Source organism: Echinops telfairi, unplaced genomic scaffold (assembly GCF_000313985.2).
Source record: "Echinops telfairi isolate 266 unplaced genomic scaffold, ASM31398v2 ScPeMD7_3509;HRSCAF=4178, whole genome shotgun sequence".
NCBI classification, from domain to species: domain Eukaryota; kingdom Metazoa; phylum Chordata; class Mammalia; order Afrosoricida; family Tenrecidae; genus Echinops; species Echinops telfairi.
In genome coordinates this window covers 17,328,434-17,354,505 of record NW_022107407.1, presented here as the reverse complement: position 1 = coordinate 17,354,505, position 26,072 = coordinate 17,328,434, and the positions used below count along the sequence as shown (strand labels likewise).

The 26,072-nt window shown below is 34.9% G+C and overlaps 1 protein-coding gene and 1 pseudogene across 3 annotated transcripts in view; both read right to left on the bottom strand.

Annotated features, from left to right (window-relative positions):
* The window catches only part of STXBP5L (syntaxin binding protein 5L), a 372,896-nt gene that overhangs the window by 320,992 nt on the left and 25,832 nt on the right, over nt 1-26,072 (bottom strand). For all 3 annotated transcript variants that reach the window (XM_045294276.1, XM_004709789.4, XM_004709790.3), the window contains exon 2: nt 5,853-5,950. In XM_045294276.1, the coding sequence (XP_045150211.1) occupies nt 5,853-5,950 (98 nt within the window). The remainder of the gene's footprint in view (nt 1-5,852; nt 5,951-26,072) is intronic.
* LOC101652541 lies at nt 16,523-17,025 on the bottom strand (annotated as a pseudogene).

The window sequence follows — 26,072 nt, the reverse complement described above, 5'->3', positions numbered from 1 at the left end:
CGCTTTACACAATTGATGTGTGTATGGATTGGGATAACAGTTGTATGAGCCCCTAATAAAATGTTAAAAAAGAAAAAAATAAAGAAAGAAAAAAAATTAATAAATAAAAACCCTCACCCCAAACTGCTGAGCATGACTTCCCAGACCTTTTGGCCAAGGCCATGGAACCTCATCTGGGAGCTGCCCCCCCTAATAAAGCTATTTCTGTTTCTGCTCTCCCTTGTCCTGTCAGTTATGTCTGTCTTCCTCCCTGTTCCTCAGTTCCACTTTACATAAGCAACTTGACGTAACTGGCATTTACAGAGTACTCTACCCAAGAAAAGGAACTCTGGTAGTGTAATGTTTAGGCGTTGGGCTGCTACTCATAAGGTCAACAGCTCAAAACTATCATGGGGTCCTTGTGAGAAGAGGCTTTCTACTCACATAAAAAGTTACAGTCCTCGAAACTCACAGGGGCAGTTCGACCCTGTGCTAGAGGGTCACTATGGGTCAGCATCAACTCTATGGCAGTGAGTGAGAGCTACCCAACAATAATAGAATTTATTTCTTTTCAAGTGTAAAGGAGCACTCACTAATACAAAAAATATTCTGGACTATAAAAGTGGTCTTAAAACATTTAAAAGTATTAGAATCATACAGAGTATGTTCTTTGTGTGATTTTAATACACAACAGCATTAAAACAGCAATTAATAACAAATAACCAGAAAAACACCAGGTGTTACAAACTACTGGTGAGAAAAAGAAATCACAGGAAAAATTAGAAAATATTTTTACCATAATAAAAACATGCCAGCAAAAGTTGTAAGATGCAATTAAAGCAGTATTTTGAAGAAAATTCAGATCTTATGATGCATATATTAAAATGTTTTACGTTCCTAAATCAGTAATCTAAGTTTTATTCATAAAAGCTATTTTGAAAAGAGCAAATTAATCCCAAAGCCAGCAAAAGAAAAATAACAATGATAAATACATAAATATATGAAACAAAATAAAATAACAATAAAGATATTCCATGAAACCAAAATCTGGGCTGAAATTCAATGAAACATAAGTCAAGATTGATCAAGACAAAATGAAAGAAGAGCCAATTTTCCTATCTAAGGAATGAAGGAAAGCTAATACTACAAAACTTTCAGACATTAAAAGATAATAAAGAAATTTTATGAAAGAATGTCTTCAATGAATTAGACAAACTAAATGAAACGGACCAATTCCTTGGAAAGCACAAATTCCTGAAGGAGAAACAAAATTTAATAGCCTCTATCAATTGAGATTAAAATTGCAATTAAAATTCTTCCCTCAAAGAATACATAATGACCAAATGACATCACTGGTGAATGCTACACAGAATTTGTAGGAGAAAAAAATACCAATTATACAAAATGATTGAAGAACATCAAATAATAACTAATATTTTCCAACTCATTTAGTACACCACTACCCTAACACCAAAAGCAGACAAAGATATAGCAACAAAATATCCCTAGGGAACTCTTATACATGTCCCACCCCCTGGTTGCAATAGAAAACGCAGGCCTGTCTCTTTTCTTGCTCTTTCAAACCAGTTTAGACCTGCCTGAGAGGCCTACCCTGATCTCCCCAAAGACTTAATTCACGTAAATATTAAGCACTCTTATTATGTATATAGACAAATTAGTCTCCACATCCAGATTAAATTTTAGGTGAGGTCCATCTGCCTCGGTAGGTAAATGTACCAACTAGAAATCACCTAAACTTTGCATAATTAAATAAATGCACTATTGAAAAATAGGTTGCATTGTCCACAGTATTGTCAGCACAGACCTACCAACTGATTTTGAAGAGATTATGAGTCAGAATTGCATTGATGACAGTGAATTTGAGTTTTTCTTAAAGAAGTTTACTCGATCTCTCTATTTGGTAAAATGCTAAGTTACAAGGAAGAACCCAATTCTTCAAAGATAATAGCAAAATTGGTAAGGTCTTATTTGTCAAGGAAGCAATTAAGAGTGAGTGAAATTTGGTGGTATTTCTATTTTATGGTACTATTAGCTAAAAACAATTTAGGAGCAAAATATGTTTTTAACTACTTTTCTAGAAAACTTTCTAAAGAAAACTTGCAATTAACATTCATTTACTACTTAGCTAAAATATAGTATTTAATAGTTCTACATTTCAAAATAATATCTGGAACTTAGTTTCCTAGTTCTATTTTAATAGTATCTAAGAAACTTGCATGGAATCCACTTTAAAACACAAAATATGTATGCAAAAATACTATTGTCAGTAAGACAAAATATTAGTTCAAGTACTTCTTAAAGTGATAATTTTTTAATCAATTTAATTCACGTTTTCACAGTCAGTTTTATACTTTTGAGGGGTGATACTAAGTTTATTTAATTATAATTATCATTTTAATTATAAAAATATGTGCCAATAAAATTGTTGGGGAAAAAAAGAAATGTTCATGGGACTCAAAAGTATAGAATTTTACTTAAAAGACTATAATTTATTTTTCAATTATTGTGTTCAATTTTTACTTTGAAGAAAATGTAACAATTATCACTAAAAGTAGAATGATAATTACAGAGTACTTATTAATTTTATACCAAGTGGGTAAATAGTCTATAAAAATCACATATATTCATTATCTAGTGGATAATAAAGTGACCAACATATCTCTAATATCTAAATTTAATAATTCCTTTTTGGATAGTTTTTTGGCATAAAATTTGCATTTCATACAATTTAATATTTCAATCATATTAAGAAGAGTTGTGCAATCACCACAACAATCAATTTTAGAACATTTTCTTCTTTCTGTACCCATTGTTATTAGCTCCTCATTCAACCAATTACTGTACCTATAAATTTACCTATCCCAGATTTCATATATAGAAATTCATTAAAAAAAAACAAGAGAACAAAAATAACAGCACTGACAAAACAAAGCAGAGAGAAACCTCAAAAAGAAAGCAAAAAATATTAAAAATGGAAACAACTTTAAAATGGATCAAAGGAGACATCTAATAATAAGGTATTACAATTTAACCTAACTACATCTGCCATAATTGACTTTATGATGCTCTTTGTCTGATAGCAAAGCCAAACTATTCACATCCTAGACTATGGTTAATGGGATTCAACAGAGGCTTCATCAATGTGGGTATCCTGCAAATGGATTTGGGGCTGTCACTGTTATCTATAACCTTCTGCAAACGGAGTGTTCAGAATTTAAATTGGGATACCATTCCTTCCTTCAGGATTGGATTCTATTATATACAATCATTGGATCATGTGTTTCTTCTGTGTACACTTAGTTGATGGCTCACAGCTTGCTTTAAGACCCCAGATGCAACTCTTTCTCATTGCTGGGCACCATAGCCTCCATATCTTCAGTGATATTTTCATGTGGGTAGTAAGTAGGCCTGAAGTTATCTGCCTTACCAAATCCTTCTTTGTCTTCTCTATACTATCTTAGTAGTGGCAATACTAGCTATAAGATGGTCAGGCTAGTGACCTGATTGTTATCCTTGATTCTACTCCAAATCCAACATATTATCTTTGTCATTTATACTTTCAAATATCTCCCTAACATATTTTTGTCCATTCGTAATGATATTATTATCCTTTCCACATTATCGTTCCTTCTTAATTGCTCTCTTTTGTTTCTGATCTATTTTCTATAATACCTCCTGAGTGCTGTATACAGTGCAATTCTTATTCCACTCCTTTGAGAATAATATCCAAATTCCTTACGAGGTCTTTCATGAATTGGTTACTACTTACCTCTCAACTTTTTCCATCCTTAAATTCTTCTTACTTGTAATAATGATACAGTGGGGTAAAGGGTATAAACACAATGTATATCAGTTCAGTTCTATAGTCTGATTTGCTATGTTGGTCTTAAAAGTCTGCTTCTAACCCATTTCTAACTCCTTCAGTGAATTTCCCAGTAACTATTTAATAAATTCTTTTTCTACTTAATTATACAGCTAGTTTCTACTATTAATCGGTGAGAACCACAACTGATACAGAAATTATTATGAGAAGTGAAGTAATGAAAAAGAATAGAACCTATATGTGTAATTAGCTAACTAGAAGAGACAAAATAACAGAAGAGAGCTGAAAACACTGCAAACTGGGAATTTAGTGACCCTTGGAGAAACATGTGATTATACTGTTGTTTATTATACTTCGGGCAATAAATCATATGCAGGGCAAGATTTGTGTATTAGATAACCAATAAAAGTTGGCACATTCTGATAATTTTTATAGTCTTCAGAAAAGATATGTAGAAAAAGATAACACAAAGCTTGTCAGTAATACAGGAAGAAATGGAAGAGGATACGTGTTTTGCAGGTATTTATTCCAAATTCATGATCCTTCTTTTCATTTACTAATGTGTTTCCTACATAGAAAAATTTTTAATTTCAATAAAGTTGTTGTTAGATGTCATTGAGTTAGTTCTGATCCATAGCAACTTCATGTTAAACAGAACGAAACATTGCTCTGTGCTATGCCATCCTCACAATTGTTCCTACGCCTGAGCCCATTGTTGCAGCTACTGTGTCAATCCATCTCGTTTAAGGCCTTCCTCTTTTTCGATGCCCCTCCACTTTACCAAACACAATATACTCTTCCAGGGACTGGTCTCTCTTCACAATATGTCCAAAGTACAGAAGATAAAGCCTTTCTATCCTCGCCTCTAAGGACAACTCTGGTCATATATCTTCCAAGACAAATAAGTTTGTCCTTTGACCAGTCCATGCACTTTCAATATTCTTCTCCAGCACCACAATTCAATTGCATCTATTCTTCATCATTCTTCTTTGTTCAATGTCCAACTTTCAGATGCATATGAGGCTACTGAAAATGCCATGGCTTAAGTCAGGTGCATAGTAGTTCTCAAAGTAACATCCTTGCTTCTCAATACTCTAAAGAGATTTTGTGCAGCAGATTTACCTCATGGAACTTATCTTTTGATCTCTTGACCACTCTTTCCATGAACACTTGATTGTGGATCCAAGCAAGACAAAATCCTTGTCAACTTCAATCTTTGCAAGTATTTTGTCTGCTGCAGAGTTCAGCAGTGCAAAAGAATCCTTTTGATGCAATTAACAAGTTGGGTGAATCTAAAGGCCTTATTCTAAGTGAAAAACAATCCAGCCTTAAAGTGTCAAATATTTTATGAATCAATTTATATGACAATCTCAAAAAGAAAATAATTATTATGGTAGAGAAAACAATCATTGTTATGGATAGAGAAACTAGATGACTTCAAAGAAATAACACGAGGAATTTACTTCGGGAGTGTGATGAAATTTTTCTATTTCCTGACTATAGTTAATATTTCACTTCTATCAGGAGTAGAGTATATACAATACACAGCCCAGCAGGAAAATAGACATACATAAGTATCTGGCTTTCAAGCTACACCACAACAGAGATACTGCTTGTTGTAAAAATAAAATGGTGTCAAGTAAATGACCTTAGCTTCTACCTTAAGCAACAAGAAAATGATTAGTAAATTAAACTCACAGTTAACACCAGAAAGACAACAACAAAAAAAGATCGAAGCGGGATTAAAAAAAAAAAGAACAAAGGAAAATACTACAGAAATCAAAAGCTCTCTTGTAGAAACCAAAACAATTGATAAACTTCTAGCAATACTTGTAAGAGTAAAGAGAAGACACAAATTATCATCTTACAACTATCAAAAGCATATAAATAAATCAGACAATGTAGATCTTTGTAATAGCTACTCAATAACAATGCACTTTAATTGTTACTGTTTCACTTATGTGCATGCTTAAGGAAATGTAACCAGTATAAATATGAACCCAAATAATGAACTCAAAACCAAGGATACATTCGTATAGCACCCGTTCTTGTACCAATAGCCAAGATTTTCTGAACTGGATCAAAGGCTAGTGCTGTCGGCTGATGAGGAAAACCATGCCGAACTGTCTGAAAGAGAGCAGATAGTACAAATAGGCATCAGAGTAAAAAAATGTAATTGACAACATATCAATAAACAACCACCAGAATAAGTAAAGTTTTAATTTTTTTAAATACTACCCAGTGTTAGCAGTGGGTTAGTAACTAACTTCTCATGCATTGTTGATAGGAGTATAAATTGATATAATCAATTTGTAAATATGTGTTACATTTCCATATAAACATATACTTATCCTAAGATGTAGCAACTCCACTCTTATGCACTACCCAAGAAAATCAAAAGCATACATTCACAAGATTATTTCCATAAGTTAAGTGCATGTGTTCATCAATAAAAGAATGGAAAAACAAACTGGTATAGCATGCAATGGTTCTCAAAATCATAACACTAACTAAAATAAGCCATACACAAAGGAGTGCATACAATGTAATTCCTTTTATTTTAAGGTCTGAACAAGTAAAGTTAATTTATGATGAAAAATTTAAGAACAATGGGAAGGAGTATGAAGGAATTTATTAGATATAGGTAATAGTATATATTTTCAAAAAGGTTTGGATTGCACAAATCTATACAGTACACAAAACTCATCAAGTGATTAAATAAAATTTTTTATTTCACTATCTTAAAATAGAAATTTTGCTACAAAAAAACTATTTTTAGGTGATATACACAAAGATGGAAGTCTAGTTAGTGATATGCATAATAAAATGTTAAGGAAAGTGAAGTGTACAGATATCATCAACTTAATTCAAAATGCATTTTAAAAAGTACATACATAGAAGGATGGGCAAATGAATGAGTGGATATATGATAAAGTACATATAGCAAAAAGAGCTCTGGTTTCAAAATGGTTAAGTTCTCAATTGCTAACTAAAAGGTTGGTAGTTCAAATCCACACAGTTGTGCCCCAAGAGAAAGACTTGATCATATGCTCCTATAGATTATACCCTAGAAAATCCTATGGGGCAGTTCTACTTTGTCTCATGGAGTCTCTATCAGTAGAAATTTAGTTCTTATGACATGACCCTGCTCGATACTCATCCTCATCAAAGAAAAACAGATGATATGCGTGCAAACAAGCAAAATTTGGTGACAAAATTAAATGGTGCCCGACTATCAGAAAGAATAACAACTGGAGTCTTAAAGGCATGTTTTCTAACAAGCAGCCATCAAAGTTAGAAGTCAATTAAGCCCACATGGAAGAAGCACACCAACATCCATGATCCAAGTATTGTAAATTATAAAATCCAAATCTGAGGAGGGAATAGTTTCAGAGCTTAAATTGTGAGATTCTGGTGTGCAGAAGGCTATCATGACAGTGGAAGCCCAAAATATCTTTGCAGGATTTACACATGGAATAAGCCTCTAACCATATTTGAGGCATGGGAATAACCTGGTGATCAAACAGAGTATTGTAGAGATGACTATAGTAGATTAAAATGGTAACTCTGGCTCCAACAGTTAAAACCTTGTCATTTGATCTCCCTTTTGATACATTCTGTGCTTGATTGCCTGATCGGTTTTTGAATGTTTCTGTGGTTACTTTTCACATTGGCATTTGTATCTGTTGTATTTTTTCATTTTGAGTAGCCTTCTTTTCTGTGTTTTTCTATGTGTTTTGGTATATGAAACCCTGATGAGGTGAATCTATAGAGACAATAAGGATTCCTTATTCTAGGAGTATAACTGGTGGAAGGATGAGAGGTTCTTTGGATGGGAGATAAGGGGAAGCTGATCTCAAGGAGTTCAAGAGGAAGAAAATGTTTTGAAACTGTGGAAACAGTTATACAACACTGCTTTATATCATTGAACTATGGAGCGGTGTGATGTCTGGGTTAGCTGCTAATAAAATGGTTTGGAAAAAAATGAGTTTGGAAGCATGAACAAAAACCCAATAAAAACATTAAAATGCTAATTTCAAATCTAAGTGGAATATATAATAGCATTAACAATATAATCATTCAATTTTTCTGTAAGTTTGAAATAGTCCATAATAAAGAATAGGACACAAACAGAAAAAAACAAATATTAACATATGAAAATAAACATGCAATATCAGACAAGAATTTCAGTATAGAACCAGGTATACATTTGCAAAGACATAAAGTACCCAGAAAAATTGGAGGAAAAAAGTGAGAGAGAGAGTCTACATCTGTTTTCTGTTGGTGGATATGGTGGGTAAATGGAGAGGAGCAACCTCATATCGGGAAAGAATGCTGAACAGTAATTTTAGGGAACCTAAGACAAGAATAAACCCAGTTCTATGGTCCTAGGTAGACACTTCAAATGAGTTTCTACCCAACCCTCAGTGAACCATTCCATGGACTAAGCACTATGATGACCTTACAGAGAACATGGCATCCCCCAAGGGCCACACCAGAAAGACTTGGCATGGAAGTCTGAATGAGTGAACTGGGCCCTACCTCAAAACTACCGGAGTCCTTGGTTTTAGGATTGAAATTCTCTGATGGGAGAGGAAGCAAAGGATGGCCACCTCAAGACTGTGGAAATGATAGTTGTTGGATTTTGGATGGGCCCTCTGGCTTAGTGGGCATCCAGGTGACCCAGAACTACCATATGTTTAGTACCTCAATGCTCCCCTTGCATTAATATGACAGGGGTTTTTTTGTTTTTGTTTTTTTAATTATTTCAATAATTTCATTGAAAATTTCTTCTCCATTGGAATTCCTATAATGAACTTTTTATTTTCTACCTTATATTTTTCTTTTTCTTAAACAGTTTTATTGGCACATAATTCACATATCATACAGTTCAATAGTTTAATCATATCAAGAAGATTTGTACAATCATTACCACAGTCAATTTTGGAACTCGTTTTTTTTTTTGTACTTATTGTCATTAGCTCCCCAATTCACTCCAACCTCCCTTGCCATATACCCAAGAAACCATTATTGCAGTTATTGTCTCTACAGATTCACCCATTCTGCATTTCATATACCCAAGAAACAAAAAAAGAAAAAACTAACAACAATAACAAAATAAAACAGAAAAACCTCAGTTGAAAAGAAAGCAGAAAATATTAAAAACTAAAACAACTTTAAAATGGGTCAAAAAAGAGATCAAATGTTAAGGTGTTACATTTTAACCTAACTTCATCTGTCATAATCCACGTCCAGTGAACTTTGCATGATAGCAAAGCTATTCACTTCCCTAGTCTATGTTCAGAGGGTATTCACAGGAGACTAAATCTACATGTATTTCCTTTCACTTTTTGTTTAAACTGAAACAACTTTTAAATGAGTCAAAAAGGGGGTCGAATAAGATCTTACATTTTAACCTAATTATATCTATGGTAATTGTCTCTACAATGCTCTCTGTCTGATAACAAGGCTATTCACAGCCCTCAGCTATGGTCAGAGGGGATTCACCAGTGGCTTAATCCATGTGTGGACTCTACAAATGGATTTTTGGCTTCAAATGTCATTCATAGCATTCTTCAAACCAGGTGCTCACGATTTAAGCTCTGATACCACTTCTTCTTTCAGATTTGGATTATAGTCCTTGGATCAAACAAGCTGGTGTACTTCTTCCATGCATCCCTTAGATGGCTGCTTATATGAAGACAAGCCTTTAAGACCCCAGATACTATTCTTTCTGATTGCTGGACACCATTTAGTTTCTTCACTACACTGCTATTACATCCTTATCTTCAGTGATCTCTTCATAAGGACAAGTATCAAGTAGAGCTATGTCATAAGAACTGATTGTTCTTAGAGTGTGGCTAGGATTAAGTTGAAGCCCAAGATCCATTCATATATCCATGGGCTATATGTTTCTGTTACCCTATATTTTTCTTTATCTTTTTGCTGTTGGTCTACTTTCTCAAAATGTATTAACCTACATACTTTCTTATTGAATTTATATTTCTTTTATCATATTTAATAGCTAAAATTTCTTGCATACTTCATATATTTAACATTCTGATTATGAATGGATATTTGCATTCTTCTCATTTTGAGTCATGCCAATCAAATCAAATGACAAGTTGCATTGAGCAAGTCTGCTGCACAAAAACCTCTTTGATATGCTAAAAAAAACAAACCAAAGGGCTTCACTCTGAGAATTAAAGAACACCTGACTCAAGCTATGATAATTTCAATAATTTCATATGCCTGAAACAGCTGGACACTGAATAAGACCAAATAATGATGCCTTTGATCAAGATGTTGGAGTGGGATATTCCAAGTGGAAAAGTGGTTATATATTAAACTGTAATCCACAAAGTCAGAAGTTTGAAACCACCAGGCACTCCATAGAAGAAAGATAGGGCTTTCTAATCCCATAAAGAGTTACAGTCTCAGAAAGTCAAAGGGACTGTATTAGTCTGGGTACTTTGGAGAAACAAATCCACAGCAACTCATGTATAAGAGAGAGTTTTATGCAAAGAAAATGTGCATCACGAAAACATCCCAACCCAATGCTGCCCAAGCCCACAAGTCCAACATTAACCCATACCCAACACCAGTCCACAAAGTCCTTCACCTCACAAAACAGAGGCAATAATGCCGACTGCAGGAGGAAAGCTGAGTCAGTGAACGTGTAAGCATCTCAGCACTGGCAGGGGTCTCCACACGGCCACTCCAGCATCCAGGGCTGCATCGGGATAGATCCATGCGGCTTCTCCTTGGGGATGTCTTGTAGGAAATCCATCTTGCAAGCTGAAGCAGGGAACTGCTAAGGCAGCTGCACCCGATGCAACCATCACAAAACAAGAGACCCGAGAACTAGAAAGGCGAGGCTTCACCACCCATTTATCCCTCCGCCTTTCAACCAGCACCACATGTGATTATCGGCCAGGCTAGCACAATTAACTAACTCAGGGACAGTTCTACCCTTTCCTCTAGGGTAATTATGAGTCAGTATCAACTCGATGGGAGTGAGATGGATTGCAAGAAGAATGAACAAATCTGTCTTGGGAAAAGCACAGTCAGAATATTCCTTAGAAATAAGGATGGTGGGACTTTGTATCATATACTTTGGAAATGTTTTCAGTAGGGACCACTCCGAAGACAACTCTCAATGGAGTGAGTTAGCTACAATTGGTTCTAACATAGCATCAATTGCCAGGGTGACATAGGACTAGGAAGAATTTCTTTCAGTTATATTCATAGGGTCCCCATGAGTTGAAATGGACTCAACAGCATGTAAGAACAACAAAAACAACAACAATAACCTATTGCTAAATGAAGTGAATGACAGTCATATCATAAGGATTGGAGAGAGCACATGGAAGTATGCTTATCATTTGTAGCAGGTAATTGCTAATTAAAACAAGGAGATAGCAGCATACACTTACATAGATTGGATACTTTTAAAATTGAGAATATTAAATACTGACAAGGATATAAAGCAACAAGGACTCTCATTAATTCACTGCTAAAAGGAATGCAAAATGATATAGCTACTTGGAAGACAGCCTGAAAGTCTTTTACAAAGCTAAATACAGTCCTGTCATATAATTCAACATTTATATTCTAGTGATTCTAATTGATTAAAAAATATGTATTCATTTAAAACACAGCAACTCTATTTACAATCGCTAAAATCTAAAAAAAATAGAATATTTCAAGAGATATATGAATAAACAAACTGTGGTGTGTCTATTCAATTATATATTCTTTAGCAATAAAAAGAAATTAGATATGCTGAAAGGAGAGAAGCAATATGGTCGAGTGAGTAGTTCCACATTCCTACCCTTAATACCCTCCAGTGAAAAGTTAAAAAAAAAAGTAGAACCTGGCAAGACCAACATTGTCAGAAGTCTGGAAAAAACAGTCTAAGGGTTACCTATGGATAGAGTGGTAGAAAAATGTGGAACAAAATTTCAAAATCATTTTTAAATAGTCCGGCTTACAGTGTCAGAAAATGGGGTAACCTTGGAGACTATGTCCCTTAGTAATCCTTCAAGTCTGAAAATGAACCAATTCCCATGGCTCAATTTACAGCCAAACAGTAGACAGGTGTAAAATGGGAAAAATAACACAATAGCAAGAGTGAGGTTATGCACTTCTCAGAATAATCAAGCATTTGAGATAAAAGGGGGCAGCATTTTCTCAAGGACAAAGTTTAGAAGGCTAAGAAAAGAAGGAGGAATAGAATCAGAAAACAAAAGGAGAAAATGGGATAAGTGATGTTTCATTGTGTAGAATGCTATCAATGGCATAAGGCAACTGTTGAATGGAAAACTAATCTCTGAGTACCCACAGATACAAGGACTGTCAGAAACACAATGCACCTATGTGGAACTCAAGGAGACCTGTCAAAATGGCAAGGTTGCCTGTTGGGACCACATAGGGCCTGCATGCTGTGCCTGGGTGAACCTCTGTGGAGTTGCCTTCAGAATATTTTTGCATCCAGAGTTGCCATGATGCTGGTCAGGAGCTGTCCCAGGACTGTTGGATGGGAATTGAAGTAGCAGCACACCTGATGGTGCCTCAGAGTACCCACAATGATTTTACATATAATTTTATAATTTAAGACTGAACATTGATTTGTATTCCTTGCTTTCTGTCTACTTGCTGTTGACTAATACCATGGGAACATCTTATTTGTTCTGGCTCTGATCAAAAGAATGTGATATAGATAAACTATTGTGGTGTAAATTGGTCACATATGGGGCTGCAAACTGCAAGATCATCAGTTCAAAACCACCAGCTGCCCCAACGGAAAAAGATGAGGCTTTCTATACCCATTAAGATTTACAGCCTTAGAAACTGACGGGGGCAATTTTACTCTGTCCTGTAGAGTAGTCAAGAGTCAGAATTGATTAAATGGCAGTGAGGGTTTTTTAAAAATTTGTTTGTTTATTAATGAACAAGCTTTGTACAGACTATATAGTAAATTCGTATTACTTAAACAGTGATCTGTGGAATCAACTTTCTTTGGATTTAGCATAACTATGAATCTCTCCCAGTTTATTAGTCAAGTTGCTCTCTTTCAAATTTCTTGGCATAGATGAGTAAGTACTTGCAGAGTTGCCTGTTTGTTGAAGCATCTTAATTTTTATTCATCAATGCCTTGAGTGCAATTTTGGGCTTCTTAATTAAGTTCCATTGGTTCTGAATCAGACACTACCTTTTTTTTTCGGACAACAAGTCTTTGTATTCCTTCCACCTTCTATTGATATTTCATGCACTGTTAAGTGTTTTGCCCAAAGAAGCCTTCAAAATTTCAGCTCAAGGCTTGACATTAGGTCTTAGCTTCAGAAATGTAGAGCAAGTTCTTTACTTTTGATTTTCTAACTCTAGATCTTTGCACATTTCATTACAGTATTTTACTTTGTCTTCTCCAGCTACTCTTTGAAGCATTCTGCTCAATTCTTTACTTCATTATTTCTTCCATTATCTCTAGATATTCTACAGTGAAGAACCTGTTTTATAGTCCCTTGTGACATCCATTTGGATCCTTTCTTTTTTTCCTATCTCTTTAATTATATTTTGCTCTCTTCATTTATGATGTTCTTGATGACATCACACAGCATGTCTGGTCTATGGTCATTATTTTCTAATAAGTAAAATCTGAGTTGGTCTTTAAATTCAGGTGAGATCTACTCAAGGACATAGATTTGTTTTCATATTCTCTAGCTTCAACTTAAACTAATAGCTATTAGTGATTTTTTTCCACATTCAGCACATGATCTTGTTATCATTGATGCTATTGAGCTTCTCAATTGTCTCTTTCCACAGATGTAGTTAATTTTATTATTGTATATGCTATCTAGTAAAGTCCACATGTTTAGTCATCATTTTATGTTATTTAAGAAGGTATTTGCAATGAATATGTACTGAAAAATTCTGCCATGTGATTTAGAGCACATTTTCTTTTACCAAGGTTATATTCTTCAATTACTTATCTTTCTTCTATATTTCTAATTTTGGTATTTCAATCGCCAGGAATTATTAGTATCCTGATTGCATATCTGCTCAGTTTCAGAGTGCAGTTGTTCCACCCAGTCCATTTAGTTCTTATGTTTGAGCCTATTATTGCAGCCACTGTGTCAATCTGTCTGGTTGAGAGTCTTCCTCTTTATTGCTGCTCCTCTACTTTACCAAGCATGATGTCATTTTCCAGGGACTGATGTCTCCTGAAAACATGTTCATAATACATAAGAAAAACTCTCCCATCCATGTTTCTAAGGAGCATTCTGGTTGTACTTCCAAGGCAAATTTTTCCCTCTTTTGACAGTCCATGGTACTTTCAATGTTCTTCATCAGCACCATAATTCAAGTGCATAAATTCTTCTTCAGTCTTCCTTATTCAATGTCCATCTTTCACGTCCATATAAGACAATTGAAAAAACATGGCTTGGAGCAGGGGCGTCTTAGTCCTCAAAGTAACCTTCTTACTTTTCAATACTCCAAAGAGCTCATATGGAGCAGATTTACCCAATGCAATGTATCTTTTGATCTATTGACTACTACTTCTCTGAACATTGATAGTGGATACAAACAAGATTAAATACTTGATACCTTCAACCTTTTCTCCATTTAACATGATGTTATCTACTGGCCCAGTTGTGAGTCTTTCTTACATTGAGCTTTTAATCCATACTGAAGGCTGAAATCCTTGATCTTCACCAGAAAGTGCTTCAAATCTTTCTCAATTTCAGCAAGCAAGTTTGTGTCATCTGCATATCACAGGTTGTTAATAACCCTTCATCCAATCTCTATGCCACATTCTTCTTCATATAATCCAGCTTCTCTGATTATTTTCTCAACACACACTGGAACATACACTGAATAAGTGTGATGACAGAATGCAATACTGAGGCACACCTTTCTTGATTTTAAATCATGTAGTAATCCCTTGTTCTGTTCACACAAATGCTTCTTAATGTATGTACAAGTCCCACATGAACCCAATGTGTTTTAGAATATCCATTCTTCTCAAGGCTACCTATGGTTTCTTATGATCCACAGAGTCAAATACCTTGACATAGTCCATAAAGCACAAATAAACATCTTTCTAGTATTCTCTGCTTTCAGCCAAGATTCACCTGACATCAGCAATGACATCCCTTGTTCAACATCCTCTTTAATCTGCCCTTAATTTCTAACAGCTACCTGTCAATATACTGCTGCAACTGTTGTTGGATGATCTTCAGCAAAATTTTACTTGCATGTGATATTAATGGTATTATTCTATAATTTGAAAATTACGTTGGGTCACCTTTCTTTGGAATTGGTACAACTGTGGATCTTTTCTAACCAGTTGTTCAGGTAGCTGTCTTCTAAATTATTAATAATTTTATTGGGAGCTCTTACAGATATTATAACAGTCCATAATTCAATTAGATCAAACATAATTATACAATTGCTGCCACCATCATTTTCTAAACATTTTGTTTCTTCTTGAACTCTTTGATATCAGCTCTCCTTTCTCCACTCCCCTACCACCAAGGAACCCTTATTATTATAATATATTATTATTTGTTGACTAGTTTTGTTTGTTTTTGGTGCAATGACTGTATTCTTTCCATTTTCTTTGATGCTTCCTGTATCCTTCAATATTTTACCCATAGAATCTTGGAACAGCGCATCGCAAACCTTAACTTTTTCCTTGAGTTCTTTCAGTTTAAAACATGCTTAGCATGTGTTTCCTTTTTAGCTGTATACCTCTAAGTCCTTGCATATATAATTATAATATTTTATTTTGTCTTCTCGAGTTGCTATGTGAAATTTTTTGTTCAGCTCTTATTTCATCATTTAACATAGTAGTTGTTTTTGTTGTTAGATGCCATCAAGTCGGTTCCAACTAACAAGTACAACAGAATGAAACACAGCCTGGTCCCACACCATCTTAAGAATTATTCTTATGCGAATTTTGGGAATGATGAGGGCAACAAATGTATAGATGTGCTCTACACAATTGATCTATGTATTGTGATGAATTGTATGAGCCCCAATAAATTGATTTAAAAAATCTACTTTTTTAAATAAAAAATAAAAATAAAAAAAAGAATTATTCTTATGTTTGCACCCATTGTTACAGTTAGTGCATCAATCCATCTTGTTGAGGGTCTTCGTCTTTTTAAACACCCCTCTACTTACCAAGCATGATGTCCTTTTCCATGAATTGGTCTCTTCTGACAACATGTCAAAGTATGTGAGATGAAGTCTCACTATCCTTGACTTAGCTACTCTATGATTGAGAGCAAATTTTAGAGTATCTTCTTTATTTATTAATTATTTTATTGGGGGCAGGGTGCTCTTACAAATTTTTTAACAATCCATCATTCAATTATATTAAGCACACTTGTACAGATGTTGCCATCAAAATTTCCAAAACATTTTCTTTCTATTTGAGCCCTTGGTAGTCTCTTCAGACATCCACATTGACCTTTTCTTTCCAGTCTGTCTTTCTTTCTTTCTTTCTTTCTTTCTTTCTTTCTTTCTTTTTTGCTGCAAAAGAAAGCTTTTATTGTTTCCATTTGGTCCCTGGGTTGGGGGAGGGACTACAGGGTGATGGCGCTACAGCTGGAGGCTCAGGTTCAGGTAGAGGAGGTAAGGCCTGCAAGTGAGGCAGAGGTCCCCTCGTAGGTGACTGGGCAAAGCAGGCTCCTAGTTGTGTTTGAAGGTGAGCCTCTCAAAAAGATACTTGCTCAGACATCCTTGGGCTGGCCAGCTTGCGGAGGTTGGTCAGGTGGTCGACCATACCCTTGAGGAGTTTCACCTCCTCTTCCAGAAAGTGGTTCTCCAGAGAGTCACAGAGATGGGGGTCTGTGAGTAGACCTCACGGCATGCAGGTCCAGAAGGGCCTGGTTCAGTTTTTTCTCCAGGGCCAGAGCAGTTTCCCTGGTGTCCAGGTTTCTACCCCACTCATCTTGGAGCTGCTTCTGCACATCCTGGAAGAGGATGTGGCTGCCGTGCTGGTTTTGCAGCTTCAAGAGACACTGGGCTCCCTCGTGCTTCTCCTTCGCCAGCTCCTGGAAGAAGTATCCCACGCGTTCCAAGGCCACATTGAAAAAGAAGCTCAGAGAGAGGTAGGTATAAGAGGCCCATAGATTCAAGTTGACGCTGGCCTCAGCTTGGGCAGAATAATTCTGACAGATCGGAGAGTTCATGATTAATAGATTTGGAGGTAACCACACACAAAATAAAACAGTGTTAGCTGGTCCCAATAAGAGGGAATGGTTAAGATGGTCCTGGAGGTTACTCCTGGAAAGGAAACTGGAAAGTGATCAAAGGTTGGATGAAGGGAGTCCCGAGTGTGTTCCATTCGTTCAAACACTATTGAAGCAAGACACAGATCCACGGGACTGCCAGGTGAACGTCCTTTCCAGTCTTTTTAATGACCTTTCGTTTTCTTGTTCTTGATGTTATCCCATGTTCATCAGGTCTTCTATCATTAGTGTTTGATGTGTTAATTTTAGTATATGTGCTGCTGAAGCAAACATGAGTGTTTGATGTGTCAAATCTGTTTCTGAGATGTTCTCAAAATTCAGGTGGAATGTACTCAAGGTAATATTTCAGCCCTTGTGTACTGGTCTTCATTTTCTTCAGCTTCAACCTAAAACTTATATACAAATAATTGATGGTCTGTTCCACAGTTAGGCCCTAGCCTGGTTTTAGCTGCTGACATTGAGCTTCTCCATGGTCTTTTCCCACCGGTGTAGTTATTTTGATTTCTGTGTATTCCATCTGGAGAAGTCCATGTGCATAGTTGCCATTTGTATTGTAGAAAAGGGTATTTTCGATGTGGAAGTCATTGGTCTTTTCAAATATATCATGTGATCACCAGCTTCGTTTCTATCACCAAAACCATATTTTCCAATTACTGTTCCTTCCTCTTTGCTTTCAACTTTTGTATTCCAATCATCAATAATTATCAATGCAACTTGATTCATGTTTGATCAATTTCAGACTGAACACTATGACTCTATAGAATTCTTCAATTTCTTCATCACTAGGTTTCATTGTTGGTGTGTAAATTTAAATCATAATTGTGCTAACTGGTCTTACTTGTAGACACCTGATAATATCCTATTGCCCTAGCACTGTCATTCAGGATAGATATTGGAATTATATTTTTGACAATGTATGTAATGTTATGACTTCAATTTGTCATTCATGACATAATAGATAAAATAATTGTATGATTAAAAATGGTCAATACTAGTCCATTTAAACCTACTAATGACCAGAACATTGGTCTTTATGTGTTCCATCTCAATTTTTACAACTTCATATGTTCCTAGATTCATATTTGTACATTCAATATCCTGACCATTAATGGATACTTGATGTTATTTGTTCTCACTTTGAGGCATGAATCATTATCAAATGAAGGTCCCCAAAGCCTTATCCCATTCATATTATTAAGGTTAGTATCTCTTGAATATAACCTTTAACCTCTAAAGAATCTATTACTCTGATGGTTTCATTTGATTACTTTTATTTCATAATTTATTCCTCTAATAATGATATTTAAATTGATACATAGAATTTTTAAAAATACATATGAATTTTCTTTATAAATTCTGATCATGTGACCTTTTTTCCCATATGCACGGAAAGGAAAAAAATGTTTTAATATGTTTCTAATAGATTTATTCAAAGAGAATGTCTCATCTTATTTAGCTGAATATAAAGAGTTCAATATCAGAACATATACGGCCATTATATATTAAATAACAATATTAAAATATTAAATCTCATGATTTTACCAATAAATTAAGGAAATGCATTTGTTAAGATTCAGCTTACAATCCAAATAAAACTTATATAAAATAGAACTACAATAAAATAATTTAAAGATTATAAATATTTAGAACAATAGTAAAGATGATACTAAACAGTGAAAAGTTATACTCATTGCTATCAGATTCAGGAACAAGAGAGATACATTCATTATTCCCATTAATTTGCATTTTGTTCAGTAGATTCAAGCTAATTCATAGAAGAGTGCAATGAGTAATGTTACAGTGAAGGGGCTGCAATGAATGCAATGAAATAAAATGTATAGGAATTAGGGGAAAGGTGGGGGAGAAGGGAGAGAAAGGGGGAACCAACCACAATGATTGACATACAACCCTCCAGGAGGACGAACAAATTTCAGTGTATTTAATTCTACAGAAATCACAATACACTTGGTAGATTCAATGAAAAATAGAGTTGATGTCACCAGTTTCTGTTTACCTGTGACAACAAAATCCCAGAAGAATTAAAATTTGAGAAACAATTATTTGTCTATGTAACTGAAACACTCATTTTATTTCAAAGTATCTATAAAAACCTAAAAGTGAAAAACTGTATTTATATATAGTGATAAATAAGTTAAGGCCTATTTATTAGCATATTTCAAAAATAAAATTCACCTTCTAATTCCTTACACTCCTAGTCAAGGACTCATGCCTTACACGAACTAGTTACCAAAATTCTATGGGTTTGGAGCTTGCATTAAATCCTAGCTCCAATTTAAGAATAATTAGCTTTTACATCAGGACACTGCTGATACTTACCTTTATTAAGGGAACACAGAATATATGGGTGCTATAGCTAAATGTGGCAAAGAAATTAAATGGTGTCTGGCTATCAGACAAAGTGGTGTCTGAGGTCTTAAAGGCTTGTCTCCAAACAAGCAGCCATATCTAAGTGAGAGGTCAACTAAGTCCACATGGAAGAAGTACACCATCATCAGTCACCAAAGGATTGTAAATGATATCATCTGAAGTCAAAGGAGGGATTAGTATCAGAGTCTAACTTGTGAAAATCCAGTTTGTAGAAGGGTATGGGTGACAGAGGGAGCCCAAGATACATTTGTGGGAACTACATAGCAAATAAGCTTCCAGTGATTTCCCTGTATCCATAATTGAAGGATGGAGGGAAAGTGGTTACTAGGCAGAGGGCATTGGAGAGAAGAGTACAGATGATTAAAGGGATAAACCTCACCTCACTTGAACAGTTGGAACTTTGTTAGTTGATCCCCTTTCTGATGCATACTGGACCTTATCTGGTTTCAACATTTTCTGTATTTTTGTTCATAAGGGGGTTTATCTCAGAGCTGTTATGTCATTGAGGGGTCACCCTCTTGAAGTTATGTTATATATTTTTCTGTTTTCCAGTCTCTGAAACCCATGGGGACAGCAAGTAGAATAAGGGTTTCAGGACAGGGGAAGGGTGTACAGTGGTGGTGGTGGTTTAAAAGGGAGATGATGTCAAGGAGTTCAGGAAGAAAAAGAATATTGGAAACTGATTGTGGTAGCAATTGTACAATACTGCTTGACATGAGTGAACTATGGAATGATATATTTATTAACTCACAATTAGTAATAAATTAATATAAATTCTATGCCAACATCACAGTTTAACATTTATTCAAATTTATTAAAGAATGATTATGGCACTTGACTTCCCCAAGAAAGTTCTTTGTAAACAAGATCTATGCTTTAAATAGTTGGATTTTTCTAAGTTTCTTAATATGAATTTATGCATAATAAAGTACTATTTCCTTCAAAAATGATACTCTGGTATTTTAAGAAAGATGAATAAATATATCCAACTACTTTGTGAATGTTGAAATAATGTCTTTATGTAAATTTTTAAATAATTATATAATTATCTGTTGAGTCATTTTCTATCCTTTTATTAGTAAGGAAAGCACATTTAAAATAAATATTTCAGTAACTATCATTTTTACCTGTTGACTATCTTTGTGATCTTTGTCTAGGATGCAATTGTCTAGGATGATAAAACAGAACAAGCATGCACATTTGGAAATTTGAAAAATATACATCATTATATACTTGAAAGTGTGTTATAGATATGAATGTATTACTAAATCTAGTAAAAATTAGGTTTTACTTTACTACCTACTTGTATTTCTTCTCTACTATATTAGATTATAAACCCTTGCAGTTGGAAATTCTGTTGTTTCAAGCTCAAGAGCTGTATAAGCATTCAAGAAATTGCTGGCTTTTACCATATTTCCACCATTTATGTGAAAAGAAAGAATCCAAAGACTCATCATTGAGATCGTACATGTAAATATGCTTTTTAAATTAGGCACACTATATAAATATAAATTCATGGTACTTAACAGAAAAGTATCCTTCCAAATTATGAGGGAATCAAGTTCAAATTAAATTCATTTACTCTTTCTAATATTTCTTCTCATATTATCATTTTTATAATACCATATAGATATAAAAGAGCTCCAAAAAGTTTATGGAAAAGTAGAGATGAAAATGGAAAATTCCCTAAATTTTTGAAGCTCCTCATGTATGTTAGAAGCATATGTTCAAATAAATACACAAAATTATATTTAAACAGGTTACATACTTGCTACTGAAAAGTATACACACTATTATGTATTCATGGAAGTAATATGTATTTTAGCACACTAATAATTTGAATTAACCATAGATATACCATAAAGTGTGTCTAATTCTAGCATCTTACTATATAATAAGGAGCACAGAATGGAAGGATAGATGCTTCCAATGGGACCTCATTCTCACCAAAGTATTTCCACTGGTTTTGTTGTTTTGTTTTCACCCCTAAGATTCATTGTCATCATGTGTTTCTCTTTACTGGGCCCTGCTAACTTTAATGTCTTTAAAATCCTTGCTTCAATCTATCATATATTTTGATTACATAATTCTTTCCTCTCAACTCAGCTGACCATTATCAATTAATATCAGCTTCAAAAAAACAATGCCTCCTCACACACTTCTAATATCCTTTCAAGAGTGCACATTTTGCATTCTATTTATTCAGAATATTTTCGACGCCACCTCTCACACTCTATATTTTCTCTCATCCTCGTATTTCCATTTAAATCCTCCAACTTGACTGAATCATTTATTTTCTTTCCGGTTACACTAACCTCCCTTCCTTAGCTATTGAACTCACTTCTCAACTTTATTCTGTATCATGCTTGACAGTAATAGATACTTTTATTGAATCAATTTAATGTGTTAATGTAGCTATCAGATTTCCATGAATGTATACATCTTTTAACACTGGTATATAATAAAAATGAAAATTGGTAGTCATAGAAAAATAATTTTTCCCTAGGATACAATAAAGGTCTCTCTTTAAACAAAGTGAAAATCTTGTGGAACAAAATTATACAGGCAGAATACGTAGGGGAACATAATGCTAGGAGCCAGGGGACCTTGTTCAAATTCTAGCTCTGTAAGTGACATTTTATTTGGACACATTACTGTTTCCTCATCTGTAAAATATAAGAATGAATTAGGTCATGTTAAGGTCCTCTCCAATTCTATACTTTTATTACCAACTCAAATATTTGCACTAGAAATTACAGTAGCATTAGAAACACATGAGCAACAGATACTTTTCTATTATTGACAAAGAATGTATTTCATTAAGATACACAAACAATGGGCCAGCTTATAGGTAACATATTATCTGATTCGAAAGAACTCATTAACTACTGGCGATTTAGCCTATTACAAATGATTTGCTGTTTATTTAGTCTGACTCCCTTGTGACTTATACACTTTCATTTCAAATAGTCCACTGAGATATCTGGTATTGTTATTTCTACACATATAAATAGTCTAAGTGTTTGGTGGTTACCTCTCTTCCTCAAATGACACCTTCTCAAGTCTCCGTAATAGACTAGAAGAAAACATAGTCTGAACCTCCACTACAAATAAGATCTAAATCACCATTTACTTGCAGAAATAGGACTATTGCCCCAAATATTGTGCAAAAAAAAAAAGAAGTAGCTACAAGGCTGGTATCTTTCTCAGCCTATTCTGGTCAGAAGGAACTGAAAAACAAGTTATTCTCTTGCTATATAAAAAATAATAATAAAGCCAACTACATGCAGACAATCTATGTCTTTTCAAAGCCGCTGTCTCCATCATTTATTTGCTATGTATCAAACACAGTGAAAACATGAATTATCTTATTTAATTTTAATTGAATCCTATAGCCCCATGGAAGAGGTAGTGTCACTTCAGATGAATAAATTGAGGTTTTGAAAGGTTAATCAATCTTTACAACATTACTAATCCAGTAAATACACAATTTACTTGATAGTTTTGGAAGTCAAAGTTCTGTAGCACTTAGGTACTGATTTTGCCCCAAGTTAATTTAAGACCAAAGCCAAAATTGGCTTTAAAATAGATTTTTAAAAATATCAGGAATTCAATTTGAGGTAAAGCTGAGATCAGCCACTTAGTTAAATCAACCATAAGGAGAATAAGTAAGCATTTTTGCTCCTAACTTCACTAAGGAATATAAATAAAATCAAGTAAACTCAATAACTCATGCTTCAATCATGGAAAATGGGGACAGTATATTAAGAAAGGAAGAGAAGTTATCATGTTTTATATCTGGGGGATAGTGAGAGAAGAAGTGAAATTAGAGATCAATAAAATGTTTTTTAACCTACTACTATCTCAGCAAAATTCTTTTAATCACATTCTGGAATAAGTGGTATTAAGTTAGGAAGAAATTCTGACCTGTTCTTCTATCTTGGTAACTCAAGGTACTTGTAAAAATGTTAAATGTAAGTTTACTAATTTTCCTGGAATGTGTAAAGATATTTAATTTTGCAAATATAGAACAAGAAAAGCCAGGATCAAGAACATGGCCAAACAGGGTTGGTCCAGGGTACAGTAAAAAATGGACACTAGATCACAGAAATTTATGATCAAGATTTGGAGGATAGGTCTGTGCTTAGAGGAAAAAGAACAAAGGCTGGCAGAAATTACTACAGGGAAAATATTATAAGCTAGTGATCATAGGCTCTGTCAGGGTCACCTCTCCCTATGTTGCTGCTGGTAATAGGTCATTGAGAACTATAGCCAGCACAGTGCATAGAGTAATCATTGAGAAATAGATGGATATTTAATAGGCAACAAATGTAAACTCTTCTTCTAACTATAAGAATCTACTCATTAATGTGGTATGACATGAAAAAGCAGAAAAATTTCAAGAGGAATGAGAACAATTGTGGCCTCATATACCCTTCATAACTTCCCTTAATCTTTTGTTGCCCAATTCTCAAATGACAACAAAGATTTTCTTTAAAAAAAAAAGTTTTGTTGGCATATATTTCACTTATCATGCAATTTAATTGTTCAACCATATTAAGAAGAGCTGTGCAATGATCACCACCATCAATTTCAGAACACTTGCTTCTCATACAGACCGTTGTTAGCCTCCTGTTTCCCTTTATTCTCCCTGCCATGCCACTATGCAATTATCAATCCAGTTACTGTCTCTGTGGAATTACCTAACCTAGATTTCATATACAGAAAATTATATAAAACACAAACAGGAAGCAAACAAACAAGCAAAAAAACAATGATTAGACAAAACTGAAAAACCTCAAATCACAAGATATTGAAAACTGAAACAGCTTTAAAATAGATCAAAAGGGAGATCACACATGATAAAGTATTACATTTTATCCTAACTACATATACTATAATCTACTTTACAATGCTCTTTTTCTTTTAGCAAGGCTATTCACATCCTTCAACTATGGACAGGGGGGATTCGCCACAGGCTTAATCTATGTGTGACTTTGAAAATGGATTTTAGGCTTTCACTGTCATCCATAGCCTTCTGAAAACTGGTGTTCACAATTCAAGCACTGCAGCAACAAAAATTTGAATACCTGGAAAAGGCAACACCTGGTGGAGATAGTTAATTTGTGACTGGTGGTATACATACAGTGCCCACATACATTTACCACCTGAGTTTAAAAGAACGACTTTTAATGTGTGATGGTATCTGATGGGGGCCTAAATAACTACAGTATCTGGGGAAGGAAAAAGAAAACATGCCTCATCCCACCAACTCCAGCATCAGAGACTCAGAACACATATGTCCCAGAGTTGGATAAAAATCCATCTTATCTCATTTTCTTTTTCATTTCATTCAAAATATCTTCCATTACTGAAAACAAAAAACTCAAAGCATGAAATAATGCAGTCTTCAAAAGGGTTAAACAATAATGCATTGTTTTTCCATAGTGCTTTTTCACAATGAAACTATATTATTATTAGCACTTTCACTCTTGCACGGGTGGGAGAATCAATATAATGGTAGGGAAATGTTAATGAAAGAGAAGACTAGCTGATCAGAGCACACGGGATCAAATGAATGGGGAGGAAGAGAAAGTGCAGCACATCCTGGCCCACCAGGCCTGGAGGACTATATCCCCGCTCCAAACAGACAATGCACAGAGTGGACCATATGGCTGATCCCACTATGAGACACTATGTCCCTCACTAACCCCTGGCCCTACGGGGGACAACACTGGAGACTCAGTGTCTGGATTGCCCCTGTCTAACCCCAGGACATCTAAGCAAAACACCAAAGGCCTGCCACAGAGCAACAGGGTTGAGGGAGGTAAGGGGGGGGGGGGGGGGGGGGGGGGGGGGGGGTGGAGCAGCAGAGCAGGAAGCTCTGAGGGAGTGTAAATGATAGACTCTGGGGCCAGAGCATGGCACCCCATCAGACTTGACTGGAGGACATGCCTTGAGGTCAAAAATCAGACCTTGATCTATTTACAGGTTTTCTTTCTTTTTTAAAATTTTTAAATTTGTTTTCTTTTTTTTAATTAATTTATTATTTTATGGATCATTGCCATTCTTTTTTGTTGTCATCATTGTGTTCTCTGTTGTCGATTTGTCTTGCAATGCCTTGTTTTTTGGTGCATATTATGGTCTCTGCAGATCTACCTAGATAAAATAAGCTGGATGAACAGTCTGGAGGAAAAAACAATGGTACTGATGGTTCTGGGGGGGACATGGAAGAGGGGGAGGTGAGGGTAAGGTGGTGTTGACCAACCCAGGGACAAGGGAGCAACAAGTGATCCAAAATTAGTGGCAAGGAGGGTGTGAGAGGTCTGGTAGGGATCTGTAACCAAGATAAATTACTGAAACCCAAATGAAGGCTGAGCATGATAGTGGGACAAGAGGAAAGTCAAAGGAAATAGAGGAAAGAACTAGGAGACAAAGGGTATTTATAGAGGTCTAAATACAGGCATGTACATATGTAAATATATTTATATAGGATGGTGGGGAAATAGATCTATGTGGTTTAGTATTAAGGCAGCGGATGGACATTGGACCTCCACTCAAGTACTTACTCAATGCAAGAACACTTTGTTCTATTAAAT